Source organism: Fistularia commersonii, chromosome 2 (assembly GCF_037954325.1).
Source record: "Fistularia commersonii isolate RoL2024-O1a breed Wild chromosome 2, RoL_Fcom_v1.0, whole genome shotgun sequence".
Classification (NCBI taxonomy): Eukaryota; Metazoa; Chordata; class Actinopteri; order Syngnathiformes; family Fistulariidae; genus Fistularia; species Fistularia commersonii.
Window position 1 is genome coordinate 26,750,179 of NC_141285.1, and position 16,648 is coordinate 26,766,826.

Here is a 16,648-nt window from a genome sequence, read left to right on the forward strand (position 1 = left end):
CATGATTTCAATTATAATAATGAAACTAAACTATATTGAAATGAAATGAAATAAAATAAAATAAAATAAAATTGCAACATAAGGTATTGACTCATTTAGATACTGAATTTTGATCACCACTGATATCAAAGCTGATTACTAATAAAAACTTATAATAATAATAAATAATCAATAATCAAAATTATTGGGAACGATGACCAATATTTAATATATTTAACCAGATATTCAGAAGAAGATGCCAGCATTTCCAGGTGACCTTTGACCCCCGGCTGTGTGCGATATCTGTTTTTCTAAATGTCATTTGATTATTTTTCCAAATTTAACATTCTTATTTTCATGAGTTCAATCTTTTTTTTTTCCTTAAAATAAAATAAAATAAAATTGTATTAATTTAAATGAGATTAAATGAAATTAAATTAAATTAAAATTGTAAAATAATGTAAGGGTTTTCATGAAGGAAAACCCTTTGGGCAGATCATGGATGAAAACCAATAATCAAGATGATCGATCAGCCCTGATCGGTTCCCTTTAAGTGAAATTTAGCCGGATATCAATCTTTTTTTTTTCCTTAAAATAAAATAAAATAAGATAAAATAAAATAAAATAAAATAAGATAAAATAAGATAAAATAAAATAAAATTGTATTAATTTAAATGAGATTAAATGAAATTAAATTAAATTACAATTGTAAAATAATGTAAGGGTTTTCATGAAAGAAAACCCTTTGGGCTGATCATGGATGAAAACCAATAATCAAGATGATCGATCAGCCCTGATCGGTTCCCTTTAAGTGAAATTTAGCCGGATATCAATCTTTTTTTTTCCTTAAAATAAAATAAAATAAAATAAAATAAAATAAAATAAAATAAAATAAAATGAAATTAAATTAAATACAATAAAATAGAATAAAATAAAATTAAATTAAATTAAATTAAATTAAATTAGATTAAATTTCCTCCTCTTCCCTTAGAAACATTTGAACCTTTGACCCCGTATCTCTTTTGCATCCTATGGACATCGTAACCATGACAACAGGACTGATAGCTGCCTCTTTCTCTCCCCCTCTTTTCGTATTCCTTGGTTCTCCCGGCCCAGAACGGCGATCTTCATTGTTGTCACTTCCAGTTACTGCTGAACAAGCTCAGCCGGAGCGAGGGAGGAGGAGGAGGAGGAGGAGGACAGAAGGATGGCTAATGGGGAGGAAGAAGAGGCGTCATCCCTCCATCCGCCCACTCCTCCTCCCGATGGGAAGGAAATAACAAGATAAAGGGAGGTCTTTGAACGCACCTTCAACCATTTGATCTCCGCCGATGGAAGACGGAGGGAAAGATGAAGAAAGACGAGAAGAGAAAGGGAGGATAGAGGGAATAGATGGAGGAGGGATGTATCGTGATGATGCTGCGTCCGCTGACCTTTGACCTCCTCCTCCGTTTTGAAAGAACCAATGAAAACTACATTTGTAGTTCTTTGAAAGGTCACCTGATGATTCCCTGATGTCCCTGAACGCAGCATCGTTTTATTTTATGAATGAATTTTAGCTCTTGATTATTTTGGAAAGATATTTTTTTCTTACATTTTCAATAAAGAAACTTATAAAAGATTAAACCGAAGCGTAAATCGAGGAAAGAAATACTACAAAAAAAAAACTTAAAGTTCTTGAATAATGAATATAACAATGACGGACATTTTATGGGTTTAATTTTACATCAATTTCATTTTTTTGAAGCGCGGGTGAATCATCTGAAATAAACGACCCTGCTCACAGGGTCGAGCCAATCACGGCCGACCCTGCGAGGAGAGGCGGGGCTTAACCTCATCGTCATGGAAACGGATGCAGCTCATTCACACGATGTTGATCGGCGGAGGAACCCTGGAAGTCTATTCATCTCTTTGGTGCATAGAAATGCTAGGCTAACGTGTGTGCGCTTAGAAAGAGTGTGTGTGTGTGCGTGTGTGTGTGTGTTCAAAGTATGTGCTAGCTAGCTAGCTGTGCGAGGATGCTGCAGAAATCGAAATGACGACAAATAGAAAAATAACTAACAAAAAGGCGCTGCCTTTAGCCGTCGCTAAGCTAGGGGATGTTGCGCGATGGTTGCCGCGGAGACTTACGGAGGCAGGTGTTCTCGGTGAAGAACTCGGTGAACTTGTCGCACTCGTCCTTGTTGTTGCCGCTGTTGTTGCAGTCGCAGTAGGGCGACACGCTGATCCTAGTGGAGCGCAGGTAGTTGGGCGTCATCACCGTACCTGCAACAGGCGGCACGGCGTTCAGGAGGGCATGCAGGGCGCGAGCTAGATAGCTAACTAGCTAGCTAGCTAGCTAGCTGGGAGTTACCGTGAAAAACTCAAACCCAGTTGCCACTTGGACCATTGATCTCTTTGAACCGGTTCAGTTTCCTCTCAAATGTATACAACTGTGATTTACTGATTAGCTAGCTAGCCAGCTAACTTATAAAAGTGAATTAAAATGATGACGAACAAACCAACAAACTTAATAAAAACTCAATATTGTAATTTACTGATTAGCTAGCCACCTAGCTTGCTCAACACTAAAATGCAACTTTATAGAAGTGATTTAAAATGATGACAAACAAACCAACAAACTTAATTAAAACTCAATATTGTAATTTACTGATTAGCGAGCCACCTAGCTTGCTCAACACTAAAATGCAACTTTATAGAAGTGATTTAAAATGATGACAAACAAACCAACAAACTTAATTAAAACTCAATATTGTAATTTACTGATTAGCTAGCCACCTAGCTTGCTCAACACTAAAATGCAACTTTATAGAAGTTATTTAAAATGATTACAAACAAACCAAGAAACTTAAAATTGGAATTTACCGCAAGCAAGCTTATCTTAATCTAGTTACCCTGAAGTAGACTAAGGGTATCTTAAACAAGATACCCCGAGGTAGACTAAGGGCATCTCAACTTAGATAGGGGCTTTCATAGGAGACAAGAGGTATCCCGAGGTAGACTAGGTGAATCTTGACCTGGATACCCCGAGGTAGACTAGGGGTATCTTAACCGAGATACCCCGAGGTGAGTTAGGGGTATCTTCCCCTGGAAACAGGCCTCCATCTTGGACTTTGAGAACCTCATAAACTAATGCCCGATGGACCTTCGCAGCCAATCAGAAGCAGAAGGCTCCGGTCCCTTTGTCCTCTTGCAGAAGGTTCCACACCTTCAGGCTTGTCGACCCGACCTTTGGATGACTAACGGGACATGTTTTTCTTTCTCCATCCCGCCCTCCACCTCCTCCACCTTCCATCCACTAGCAGAAGTGCTGAGCCGTGGCTCAGCTGGTCTGGACCCGCTGCGCCGCTCCTGTAATCTAAATCCAGGCTTTTAATCCCCGGGTCGGCCTGAGGAAGAGCTGGAGTGGAACGTCGTGGAACCGGCGGAACTGACGATCGCTAATCCTAATCCGGACCCAGAATCATCCCGCGAACCCGGCGGAGACATGTTTTTGGGGGTCGGGCAGCTGGGGGGGGTTAACTACCCCCTCCGGTTCACCTCATCCCTGGTCGGTTTCTCTACCAGTTCCTCCCACGGTCCACAAACACACCACAGGTGTGAATGGGTGTATGAATGATGTGAATGAAAGAGTGAACGGTTGTATGTCCCGACGCAACATGTGAATGAGAAGGTGAATGTTGGAATGTCTCAATGACGTGTGAATGAATGGGTGAATGGTCGTATACTCTATATTATATGTAAGTGAAAGGGTGAAAACAATATGTTTCAAAGATATGTGAATGAGAGGGTGAATGGTTAGATGTCCCTATATGACGTGTGAATGAGAGGGTGATTGATGACATATTTAACATGTAGATTAGTAAAGTTATTAAACAAATGTTTTGTCTCTATATGATACATGAATGAATGAATGAATGAATGAATTTAGCTTCTAAAAATATTTTCTGTTTAATAGCATGTGAATGTGTGAGTCCGTGAATCAACCCCGGCGACGAGTAATCACAAACGTCCATTGCAACGTCCGCCATTCACTCCTTAACGCGTCACCTGTCAATCACGGGAAGGAGCAGCCCGTGATTGGTCGACGGCGGCGGGGGGCGGGCTCACCTATCAGACCGGAGTATGCTAGCAGGCAGTCGCCATAGTTTTCCTTCAGGCAGCCCGATAGCGACCGCGGCTCCGGCTGGCAGTTGGTGAAGAAGTCAGCCAGACGTGACCTGGAACACACACACACACACACACACACATCCAGAAACATGTCACTGCCAGATGCGATTAGCCCGCTAATAGTTTCTAGAAGCCAAATTCGGAGGGCCGATGTGACCGGAATGTGCCGGAAAGCGGCCGGTCCGGATGAATGTTCCCTGGAAGTCATTTCCCCTGATGCAATTAGCCGTCCCGAGCGGCCGCCGCCGTCGCCGTGGCGATGAGGTCGCCCCCGACGACGCCTGCGCGGCCCTGCTTCCGCGGCGCGCCTCTCAGCTAGCTAAATAAAAAAAAAAAAACAGCAGCGGCCTCTGAACGACACGATCGGAACGGGATCGAAGGTATTGATCGGTGATCTTGCCACACTCGTGGAAGTGTGTGTACGGGCCACAACACACACACACACACACACACACACATACAATTGCAGTGTAACAGTGATCCATCTAATCACTGCTCGCCACGCAGCCTCGAGCATGTTGACATTTGTCAACAGCAGTTAGCTTGTGACGTGCTAGCGTGTTAGCACGCGACAGGCTCCGCCCCCGGCGTCCGGCCGCCTGATGGAGAAAAACCTGTGGAGTGGATTTACTGCTTTCATGCTGTTAAGTAGGAGTGTGTGTGCGTGTGTGTGTGTGTGTGTGTGTGTGTGTGTGTGTGTGTGTGTGTGGTGATGGTGTGGGGGGCAGACCTGCGGCCAGGGTCCAAATGGAGCTCATTTATGAAGCCTAATGCTTCCATTTAATCCCAGCGAGCCGCAAGAAGCCTGCTGCTGCTGCAGGCTCTGGAGACACACACACACACACACACACACACACACACTCCCCAGTGAGGGTGATGTCAGATGTCCATCATTGAATTACCCCTTCCTGACCCCCCCGCCCCCCCACGAAACCGGTTCCCGGGTCACACTAAGGTCGCGCGCCGCAAACAGGAAGTGGTGAAAGTTCCTCGCCTCGCCACTTCCTCCCCCCCCCCGCCCGGTGGGAGGAGCCTATTAATTAGCGATTAGCTGACAGCACTTTGGCGTGAAGGGATGAGCGGCGAGGACGTGGATAATGTTTAGGATTAGGGTTAATGGACGTCTCCCGGGAAGACGCTTGTTTTGCAGGCGGCGGCCATCTTGGTTTTAGTGATTAGCGGCGGCGGCGGGTTATTAAAACTCGGCGGGAGGCGAGAGGCGCCGCGGGAGTAAGACACCGACGGTCTTGAAAAACCGTATCATGCAACGTACCAGACGTTGGCTATCATTATGCTAAGCTAACTAGCAAGAGGTGGGGTTTCTTGACGTGTTCCTGAAGCGTGGTCCTCTGGCAAATAAAATGTCGATGGTTGAGAGGGTATGAGTGGAAGGCTAACAGCTGCTGTAAGCTAACATTCATTATGCTATGCTAACTAGCATGGGGCTGGGGTTGTTCTGTCATCCAGCGTGGATCTGAGCAGCTGGGTGAAACTCAGGAATGAAATGTTGGTGGGATTAGACGAGGTGTGAAGGGGGAGGCTAACAGTTACTGTTAGCTATCATTCATTATGCTGTGCTAACTAGCAGGAGACGGGATTTGCTAACATCTTCCTTCTGGGATCAAAGCAGCTGGGTGAAACTCAGTGGATGAAACTTGAGTGCATATTTGACAAGATAGGAAGTCGGCTGCTAACACTTATAATAGGCTATCATTCATTATGCTAAGCTAAACTAGCAAAAGGCGGGTTTCTCTTTCCGTCGTCTAAGAGGGATCTAAGCAGCAGAGTGAAACTCCACGCGTTGCTCTGGTAAATTAAATCATGCATATGTGATGAGGTTTGAAGCAGGCGGCTAATACTTACCGTAGGCTATCATTCGTAACGCTAGGCTAACTAGCGAAAGGCGGGTTTCTCTTCCCAAGATCTAAGCAACTGGGTGGAACTCAACATATTGCTTTAACAAATGACACCAAAATACAAATTTGATGAGGTTTGAAGAGGGCAGCTAACACTTACCATAGGATTTCATCCACTATGCTAAGCTAACTCACATGAGGAGGGTATCTCTTCTTGTCTTCTAGGAGGGATCTAAGACACTGGGTGAAACTCATCGTGCTCTTCTTCTGGTGAATAAAATGTGTTTCTGACGAGGTTTGAAGAGGGCGGCTAACACTTACCATAGTCTATCATTCATTATGCTAAGCTAACTTGCAAAAGGCGGGTTTCTCTTCCCGGGATCTAAGCAACTGGGTGAAACTCATCATGCTCTTCCCCTGTAAATAAAGACTTTGCGTATCGGACGAGGTCACTATGCTAAGCTAACTAGCTAACTTTCTTCCCATCCACCAGCGGTGATCTTAGCAACCAGGCGGTAACTGAACTTGTTCCTCTGAACACCGTCTGGTACCTGCAGATGTAGTTGGTCTTGCAGGAGGCCTGCAGCTCCAGGCAGTTGGGCTTCTGCTTCTCCTCGTAGGAGCAAACGGGGACGATGGTCTGGCGGCGGCGCTCCGTGCACGCCGTCATGTCGCTGAGCGGGCAGGAGCAGAACAACATGCCGTAGCTGTGCTTCGGAGGAACCTGGAAGCACAAGGCAACGTCGGCGGGAAGATCAGAGCAGTGACTTGTATGCTCCTGTAAGACCCCGAGATAACTGGTAAGATAAGATAAGATAAAATAACTTGATAAGATAAGATAAGATAAGATAAGATAAGATAAGATAACTTAATAAGATAAGATAAGATATTTTAATAAGATAAGATAAGATGACTTAAGATAAGATAAGATAAGATAAGATAAGATAAGATAAGATATTATAATACAATAAGATAAGATAACTTAATAAGATGAGATAAGATAAGATTAGATAAGTTAACTTAAGATAAGTTAGATAAGATAACTTAATAAGATAAGATAAGATAAGATATTATAATACGATAAGATAAGATAAGATAAGATAAGATAAGATAAGATAAGGTCAGGTCAGGTAGGATAAGATAAGACCCTGAGAAAATTGGACAGGATGAATAATAATAATAATAATAATAATAATAATAATAATAACAATATACGAATGCTAATAGTAAACAAATATAAACCAAAATTAATTAGTTGAAATATAATAATAATAATAATGATAATAATGATAATAATAATAATAATAATAATTATATAACAATAATAATAATAATGATTATTATAGTTTTTATCATGGTCTTCATCAATACAATAACAATAGCAACAATAACAATTACAATATTATTATTATCATTATCATTATCATTATCGTCATCATTATCATCATCATCAATAACACTAACAATAATTATGATTCTAATTATAATACTTATAATAATGATTAAAACTTTTCTAAGACCTCAAAATAGTGCAAAAATCCCTCAGAAATTAACTCAAAATGTCACTTTGATTGTTGTCTTTATCTAATGGAAATGAAAACATATTGAAATGAAAAATGTACAAAACATGAGTTCAGTAAAAATTCTATAATAAAAAATCTATATAGTTTAGAAAACATAAATTAAATTGAGCTAAAAATTGTTTTTGTAATCCAAATTAGCAAAGCACTGTAAAACGGTTGGAGAAAAAAAAATTACAGATTAAATATACACATTAAATTCTATAAATATTAGCAAACAAAAAGAGGATAAAAAGAAAAAAAAAGAGTGAAAAAGACAAAACAAAAAAAATTAAAAATAGAAAAACTTTGAGAATCTATCCATGCATCTCTTTCCACATCTCCCCCTTCTTCTCTCTTTCTTCCTCTGTGATTCCCACAGTGAACAACACACACACACACACACACACACACACACACACACACACACACACACACACACACACACACTCACGCCTCCGGTTTGTCCGCGGCCGAATTAAGAAATATTCCAAAAAGCGAGACAGACAGACGGGATGAGAAGAGGACAAATTGTGCATCACACTCAGATTAATGATGTCACCAGGGGTGTGTGTGTGTGTGTGTGTGTGTGTGTGTGTGTGTGTGTGTGTGTGTGACACTATAAATCTCGCCCGTCTTATTCGTTGATGTTTGATATTTGTCTAGAAATGGTCCCAGTGAAGGAGGGGGTTTGCTAGGCTTTAGAAAAGAAAGAAATATCAAAACTCCGCCGCCATCATGGCCGCCATCATGGCCGCCGTCGCCATGGCGATGGATCCTTGCCTTATCGAAGAACTGCCGCAGGGCTTTGTGGCACTTCCTCTTGTTGCAGACCTCGGCCGTGGACACGCGGCTGGTGCACGGGCTGATGTACGCCGAGCGGTACTTCTTGCAGGTGTCGTTCAGGTTGCACGCCTTGGCGGCGTTCAGGCAGTTGTTCTCACGGGCGACGGTGGGCTCGCCTGCACACGGAGAGAACGGAGGGGGGGGAAGTTAGCTAAGATAAGGGAACATCAAGTAAGGTAAGGTTACATAAGATCAGGCAAAGTCAGGCATCGTCAGGTAAGGTGAGGTAAGATACGCTAAGATAGGATACAACAAGATAAGATAGGATGAGATGAGGTAAGGTAAGGTAAGGTAAGGTAAGGCATGCTAAGGTAAGGTAAGGTAAGGTAAGGTAAGATAAGGTAAGGCATGGTAAGGTAAGGTAAGGTAAGGTAAGGTGAGGCATGCTAAGGTAAGGTAAGGTAAGGTAAGACATGCTAAGGTAAGGAAAGGCATGCTAACGTAAGGTAAGGCATGGTAAGGTAAGGCAAGGTAAGGTAAGGTAAGGCATGGTAAGGTAAGGTAAGGCATGCTAAGGTAAGGTAAGGCATGGTAAGGTAAGGTAAGGTAAGGCATGCTAAGGTAAGGCATGCTAAGGTAAGGTAAGGTAAGGTAAGGTAAGGTAAGGCATGCTAAGGTAAGGTAAGGCATGGTAAGGTAAGGTAAGGTAAGGCATGCTTAGGTAAGGCATGCTAAGGTAAGGTAAGGTAAGGTAAGGTAAGGCATGCTAAGGTAAGGTAAGGCATGCTAAGGTAAGGTAAGGTAAGGTAAGGTAAGGTAAGGTAATGTAAGGTAAGGTAAGGTAAGGTAAGGCATGCTAAGGTAAGGCATGCTAAGGTAAGGTAAGGTAAGGTGAGGTAAGGCATGCTAGGGTAAGGTAAGGTAAGGTAAGGCATGATAAGGTAAGGTAAGGCATGCTAAGGTAAGGTAAGGTAAGGTAAGGTTAGGTAAGGTAAGGCATGGTAAGGTAAGGTAAGGCATGCTAAGGTAAGGTAAGGCATGGTAAGGTAAGGTAAGGTAAGGTAAGGTAAGGTAAGGTAAGGTAATGTAAGGTAAGGTAAGGCATGCTAAGGTAAGGCATGCTAAGGTAAGGTAAGGTAAGGTAAGGCATGGTAAGGTAAGGTAAGGCATGCTAAGGTAAGGTAAGGCATGCTAAGGTAAGGTAAGGTAAGGTAAGGTTAGGTAAGGTAAGGCATGCTAAGGTAAGGTAAGGCATGCTAAGGTAAGGCATGCTAAGGTAAGGTAATGTAAGGTAAGGTAAGGTAAGATAAGATAAGATAAGATAAGATAAGATAAGATAAGATAAGGGAAAATAAGATAAGGTAAGATTTTATTTGTGCTAAAGGTAAAAGAAAAAGCCTAAAATTTCTAAAAGGAATAAAATCAATTAATCAATATATCAACACACAATTACAAAAATGTATATATGTATATATAAACATATAAAACTGGAAAAATGTTTTAAAGAAAGAGAATTATTTCATGATAGAGGAAAAAAAACACTGAAAATCAATCAATCAATCAATCAATCAATCAATAAATCAATCCAAAAAAGAAAAAAAAAACTACAGCAGGAAATAGAAATATATAAGAATTTAAATCCGAAATCAAATTTTCCATTTTGGATAAATGTTAGATTTATATGATAAAATACATGAAATACTGAATACAAACAAATAATGACAGAAAGATAAATAAAATAAAAGAATCAATAAAAATAGAATTTTAGAAAATCTGAAAAAGGTATTTAAAAAAAAAGGAAAATATTGAAAACAAATAAAAAGATAAATAACCTGAAATGTCAGGATCTATAGAAACAATGATAATTGAATAAAATAACCTCAAATGAAAACAAAAATAAAAACTTTTTATTAAAAAAAAGAAAAAAGTGCAGAAACAAACAGAAGCTGCACGAAAAAAAAAAGAAAGAAAATTAATGAAAAACAATTTCTGCCTTTTTTTATTTTTTTCTTTCAAGAAGAAGTCCGGAACACTCCGGACCGAGATGTTACACAACACACACGCCACGTGTGTGTGTGTGTGTGTGTGTGTGTGTGTGTGTGTGTGTGTTCAATCCTCCCCCTACTTGGCCTAAATCCTGCAACTAGGTTTGCCTACAAAACCCTGCTGTGTGTGTGTGTGTGTGTGTGTGTGTGTGTGTGTGTGTGTGTGTGTGTGTGTGTGTGTGTGTGTGTAGCACCCCGTGCTAATTCGCATCCGCTATTAATTACCGTTTTCACACACTCATCCTCCTCCGACTCTTTGCACCGAAAATTACTTTTTTTTTTTTTAATGAGGCCGGTGTGACACACATCCAGCGTGTGTGTGTGTGTGTGTGTGTGTGTGTGTGTGTGTGTGTGTGTGTGAAACCAATGGGCTGTTGTGCTGCGGCAAATAAATGGTGTTAAACACAACCTCCTCGGCCGAGGTAATTAAATTCAACACTTGAAGAAGAAGAGGGAGGAGACGGACCTTGGCGCGAGTGTGTGTGTGTGTGTGTGTGTGTGTGTGTGTGTGTGTGTGTGTGTGATTGATGGTGTGGTGATGTATTAATTGGAGACAGAGAGGACGGTGTTCCTCCGACATGAGGAGGAGATCCCCGTGATGGATGAACCTTCCAGCGCTATCTGCAAAATATCCTCCATCTGTTTCACCTTATTTGCCTTGTTACGTGTGTGTGTGTGTGTGTGTGTGTGTGTGTGTGTGTGTGTGTGTGTGTGTGTGTGTGTGATGTTTTGTATCAAGTCAGCAGTAATATTATCTTTCAGTCCTTGGTTTTTGTCACTGACTGAATGCTAATGTGATGGGTTCTTCAGGTTCTTCAGGTTCTTCAGGTTCTCCTGCCTAAGTTCTCGAAGTTCTTTAGGTTCTTCAAGCTAGGCTCTCCATGTTCTCCAAATTTTCCAGGTTCTCCTGCCTATGTTCTCCTAACTAGGCTCTCCAGGTTGTCTGGGTTCTCCATGTTCTCAGGGTTCTCCGGGTTCTTTGGTTCTCCGGGTTCTCCTGCCTAGGTTCTCAAAGTTCTTAAGGTTCTCCTTGCTAGGCTCTCCGTATTCTCCAGGTTCTCTGGGTTCTCCTGCCTAGGTTCTCCTAGCTAGGTTCTCCAGATTCTCCAGGTTCTCCAGGTTTTCCTAGCTAAGCTCTTCATGTTCTCCTGGTTCTCCAGGTTCTCCTGGCTAGGCTCTCCAGGGTCTCCAGGTTCTCCATTCCCCCCCAGTCCAGAACATCTTGTTCTTCTTGTCCAAAGGTTTGCACGTTTGGCGTCTCGGCATGATTGACAGCCGACCCGGATTAAGCCCCGCCCCTCGGCAGGGATTGGCTACAAACCCCTTTCCTGTTTACCGACACAATCAATATTTTACCGATTGATTATCGCTTGTTTAGAGTAATTATCAATTGATATTTATGATAGAATTTTGAATTATTAATTCATTATTGATTCCCATTTTAATTATTTAACTAACCACATGATCGATAAGAATAACTAACCATCTTCTTGATTAATATACTAATTAGTAAATTAATTAATCTCTGTCTGGCTAATGGGTGGTTTAAAGATTCATCACCGGGTCACTCGTCTTCCCGATTCCCAATCTGAACCTGAATCTGAACCCGAATCTGGACCCGAATCTGAACCCGAATCTGGACCCGAATCTGGACCCGAATCTGAACCCGAATCTGGACCAGAACCCATATCAGAATCCAACAAGAGCCCAAATCCTGAATCTTGACTCCGAAAATCCAACTCAAATCTGAACCTGAATCTGAACCCGAATCTGGACCCGAATCTGAACCTGAATCTGGACCTGAATCTGGACCCGAATCTGAACCTGAATCTGAACCAGAACCCATATCAGAATCCAACAAGAACCCAAATCCTGAATCTTGACTCCGAAAATCCAACTCAAATCTGAACCTGAATCTGAACCCGAATCTGGACCCGAATCTGAACCTGAATCTGGACCTGAATCTGGACCCGAATCTGAACCTGAATCTGAACCAGAACCCATATCAGAATCCAACAAGAACCCAAATCCTGAATCTTGACTCCATCCAATTCAAATTTGAACCTGGATCTGAACCTGGATCTGAACCTGGATCTGAACCTGAGCAAAAATTCAAACCTGAATCTGAATCCAGATCTCAGAACCCGAACCCGAACTCCAATCCGAATCTGAACCCGGCTCTGAACCAAAATCTGAACCACAATCCGGACCCGAATCTGAATCCGACCCAAACCCATATTTGAACCCCGACCCAAGTCTGGATCTGACTCTGAATCTGAATCCGAACCCAAACCTGAATCCCGACTTCTAATCCGAACCCTTGGTAACGGTTACCACGGCGATCAGAGATGCCGTCGTCGAGGAGGCGCCGCTCCTTTGTTCTACAGACCCACGGCAGAAGAAGGAAGAAGAAGGAAGAAGAAGAAGGATGATGAGGAAGAAGGTAGAAGAAGAAGAAGGAAGAAGAAGGAAGAAGAAGAAGGTAGAAGAAGGTAGAAGAAGAAGAAGGTAGAAGAAGAAGAAGGAAGAAGAAGGAAGAAGAAGAAGAAGGAAGAAGAAGGAAGAAGGAAGAAGAAGAAGAAGAAGGAAGAAGAAGGAAGAAGAAGAAGAAGGTAGAAGAAGAAGGAAGAAGGTAGAAGAAGAAGAAGGTAGAAGAAGAAGAAGAAGGAAGAAGAAGAAGAAGAAGGAAGAAGAAGGAAGAAGAAGAAGAAGGAAGATGAAGAAGAAGGTAGAAGAAGAAGAAGAAGGAAGAAGAAGAAGAAGAAGGTAGAAGAAGGTAGAAGAAGAAGAAGGTAGAAGAAGGTAGAAGAAGGTAGAAGAAGAAGAAGGAAGAAGAAGGAAGAAGAAGAAGAAGGAAGAAGAAGAAGAAGGAAGAAGAAGGAAGAAGGAAGAAGAAGAAGGAAGAAGGTAGAAGAAGAAGAAGGTAGAAGAAGAAGAAGAAGGAAGAAGAAGAAGAAGAAGGAAGAAGAAGGAAGAAGAAGAAGAAGAAGGAAGATGAAGAAGAAGGTAGAAGAAGAAGGAAGAAGAAGAAGAAGAAGGTAGAAGAAGGTAGAAGAAGAAGAAGGTAGAAGAAGGTAGAAGAAGGTAGAAGAAGGTAGAAGAAGAAGGAAGAAGAAGGAAGAAGAAGGAAGAAGAAGAAGAAGAAGAAAAAGAAGAAGAAGGAAGAAGAAGAAGAAGAAGAAGAAGAAGAAGAAGAAGGTAGAAGAAGGAAGTGTCCACGGGACGGCCCCTTGGAGAAGGTCCTGGTCGGCCCCTTGGACCACCAGAGCTCCTTCTAATCAGTTTGCAGGAGCGATCGAGGGGGAAACAGGCGACACGATAATCAATTTGAAGCCGAATCGGAAACCTGAGCCCCTGAAGGGTCTCCGGCCCGCCAGGCCTCCAGATGGCCTCGGACCCACCCTGGGACGGTGTGTGTGTGTGTGTGTGTGTGTGTGTGTGTGTGTGTGTGTGTGTGTGTGTGTGTGTGTGTGTTTTGGTCGGACGATGCCATCTGCCAGGAGTGCAGGGGGAGTTCACCGTTACCGCGAGCCGCCACTAGGGGGCGCTGTTGCTGAAACAACAGGGCAGCGATCGGTTGGACTGTTCCATGTGTGGGGAAGAAAAGCAGAAGGGATTATTTATTTTAACAAAAATATACTTTATTATTTTAATTTATTTGTGCAGCTATTCTTTTGCGATGCTAGCTCGATAAGATAAACTGTATTGATTTATTTGCACTGCATCCGGACGCCTATTTTACTTCCAACCGCAGTTCGATTGTTTCTCTTATATTTTCTAATTTTTTTGTTGTTGTTTGTTTTGATTTATTTCTTTTCTCTGCTGTTTTTTTTTTTTTTAATTTCTAATTTATTTTTTTTTTGCCACCGCTAATATCTTGCACTATTGCCAATGCTGCCGGGGTCGCTCGTGTTAACTTTCGCTATTCGGCTAGCATTAGCTTCAGCTTTATAAGCTAATAATGCTACGTTGTGCTGCTTTCGGGGGCAGTTTCTGGTCCACGTGAAGCAAAGGGAAAGATGCTAGGCTATATAGCTTTCCGACAAGGGAAGAAAGGAGCGGGAAATTGACGGTGGACGTAAACAACTTCCCAAATATCCGCCTCCCCATTCTTGCCGCTTCTCTGCGGGTGCATTTAGCCTAGCTAAGCTACGAGTTCGCAGGTGCCGTTAGTTTTAAACAGGACGCTAAAGCTAAACACCGTCACAAAAGGAGACAAAACGCCATCAGGAAATGCTTGACTTTCCCCTGCGCGGACGTCAACGACCCGCTGATACAGAGTTAGCGTCCGATGACGAGCAGCGGCGCCATCACAGAGAATGCTAACAGTCTGTTAGCATAGCGGTTCGTAAGCTTCACTGAACAGCCAATTTCAAAAAGTACTCTCTCCGTTAGCACAGCAACGTGCGCGCAAACCACCAATCCGCTAGCTCCGAGGCTCAACCTCGCGATATCACTAACCAGACAGCGTTGCCGCGGAAACGACAACGTTGCCCTGCGAATGAGAAGCTTAGATTTACTAAGAAAACCTGTATTTTATCATCGCGGCTACAAAAATCGACCAAACAGGACGATAGCGCACCGCTAGCCGGGCGTCCCATGAAGCTACAAGGGGGGAACAACGCCTTCTGGTTATCGGCACGCCGTTCGATCGGCGGCCGCGGGTGTAAATCCCTCGACCCGGGATCCCCGACGTTCCTCCCTGATTTCCCTCCAGAACCTCCATAAATCCAGTCCGGATTATTCACCTTCTAAACACACAAGCCCACACACTCCGTGGGCTTGAAGGGGGAAAACAGAATGTAGGTAATAAATGAGGGTCGGGGTCTCATCAGCGGCTGAGTTACGACCTCCCGCCCCCCAATTTAATGGACTTTGGCCCGGAAAGCGCAAGAGCAGCAGAAAACCATCTTTGTTTACTTCCCGACCCCTCCGGCGGAGTCGTTATTTGACCTTTGACCTCCCGAGGTCTCGCGCGCGCGCCATGTATTATTAATCTGGCCGATCCATAACCGATCGGTTACGATCGCAACGGACGGTTTTTCAAACGTGGCGCGTCCTCGCTTGAGGACAACAGGTTTGTTTTGCTCAGGGAAAGAAGGGGGATCAGAAACAAATTAAATATAATCTAAATAAAATAAGTGTAAATAGTGGCAAACAGGGAACTGGCGAATCAAAATAATCCCCCCAAAAATAATGGATAATTCAATAAATATTTTCAAAAAAAACTAAAATGCAGACGTGCAAAAAAAGTAAATAAAAAAATATTTATTTTGATTTTTTTTTTTTTTTTTTTTGAGATTTAATTTCCAGGAAAAAGGCTGAAGAATTACTGAAATATCTAGAATAGGAGCCACTGCTCAATTGGAGGGCAGGCTGAGATCATTTTATAGAAAATAATTTAATAAGTGAAATAAAATCAAAAATAAAACGAGTGAAAATACGAGGAATCTCTAAAATAAAAAAATACATGAAGAAAAAAGTAATTAATTAGAAAACAATGATACACCAGAGCTTAAATTTGAATTATTCTTTTTTTTATATTCTAAAGGTAAAAATATAAAAAAAAAAGTAAATTTTTTTTATAAAAAAATGTAAGGTAAAATAAATGTAAAAATGTAATTACTAGAGATACATAAATAAATACGTAATTAAATAGTTTTGAAAACAATAATACAGAAATGTTAACACACCTGTGCTTTTTATTCATTTATCGATTTATTTGATTTTTTTTTTTTTAAGAATTAATTTCCAGGAAAAAGGCAAAAAAAATTTACCGTAATATCTAAAAAACGAGCCGCCGCTCAATTGGAGGGGGATAAAGACTTCAGATAAAAACAATAAATAAAAAAAAAAAGAAAAGTAATTACGAGTGTTTACACGCCGTCGGTCCGACCCTTACGAAACATTCGACACCTTCCACCCCGAAACAAGGACGGACTTCAACCTCGGAGTGTTAATAACCTCCTGAACGCCGTCGCAGCGCAATAAAGTCGGCCGGTGCGGCGACATCGCTCACATTTCCTGCTAATTGATCCCCGCTGAGCAACAGCCCTCCCTCCTCCACGCCGCCGCCGCCGCCGCCGCCGCCGGCCCCCTCCTTGAATTTATTGAGCCCTATTGGCTCAGAAACCAACACATATAAAGATTGATGGATAAAATAACAATAAAAAAAAATGGAAGCTACAATGATGACGGTTTCAAGTCCCCTGGCGTCTCACCGGCGTTAGCATTAGCTTCGGGGGTGTGTGGA

General features: G+C 42.1%; 1 protein-coding gene across 2 annotated transcripts in view; it reads right to left on the reverse strand.

Annotated features, from left to right (window-relative positions):
* The window catches only part of LOC147236880 (GDNF family receptor alpha-1-like), a 95,859-nt gene that overhangs the window by 14,973 nt on the left and 64,238 nt on the right, over positions 1 to 16,648 (reverse strand). For both annotated transcript variants that reach the window (XM_086175254.1, XM_086175246.1), the window contains 4 exons: positions 8,348 to 8,526; positions 6,557 to 6,729; positions 4,090 to 4,199; positions 2,110 to 2,244 (listed from right to left, as the gene is read on the reverse strand). In XM_086175254.1, coding sequence (XP_086031380.1) covers positions 2,110 to 2,244; positions 4,090 to 4,199; positions 6,557 to 6,729; positions 8,348 to 8,526 — 597 coding nt within the window. The remainder of the gene's footprint in view (positions 1 to 2,109; positions 2,245 to 4,089; positions 4,200 to 6,556; positions 6,730 to 8,347; positions 8,527 to 16,648) is intronic.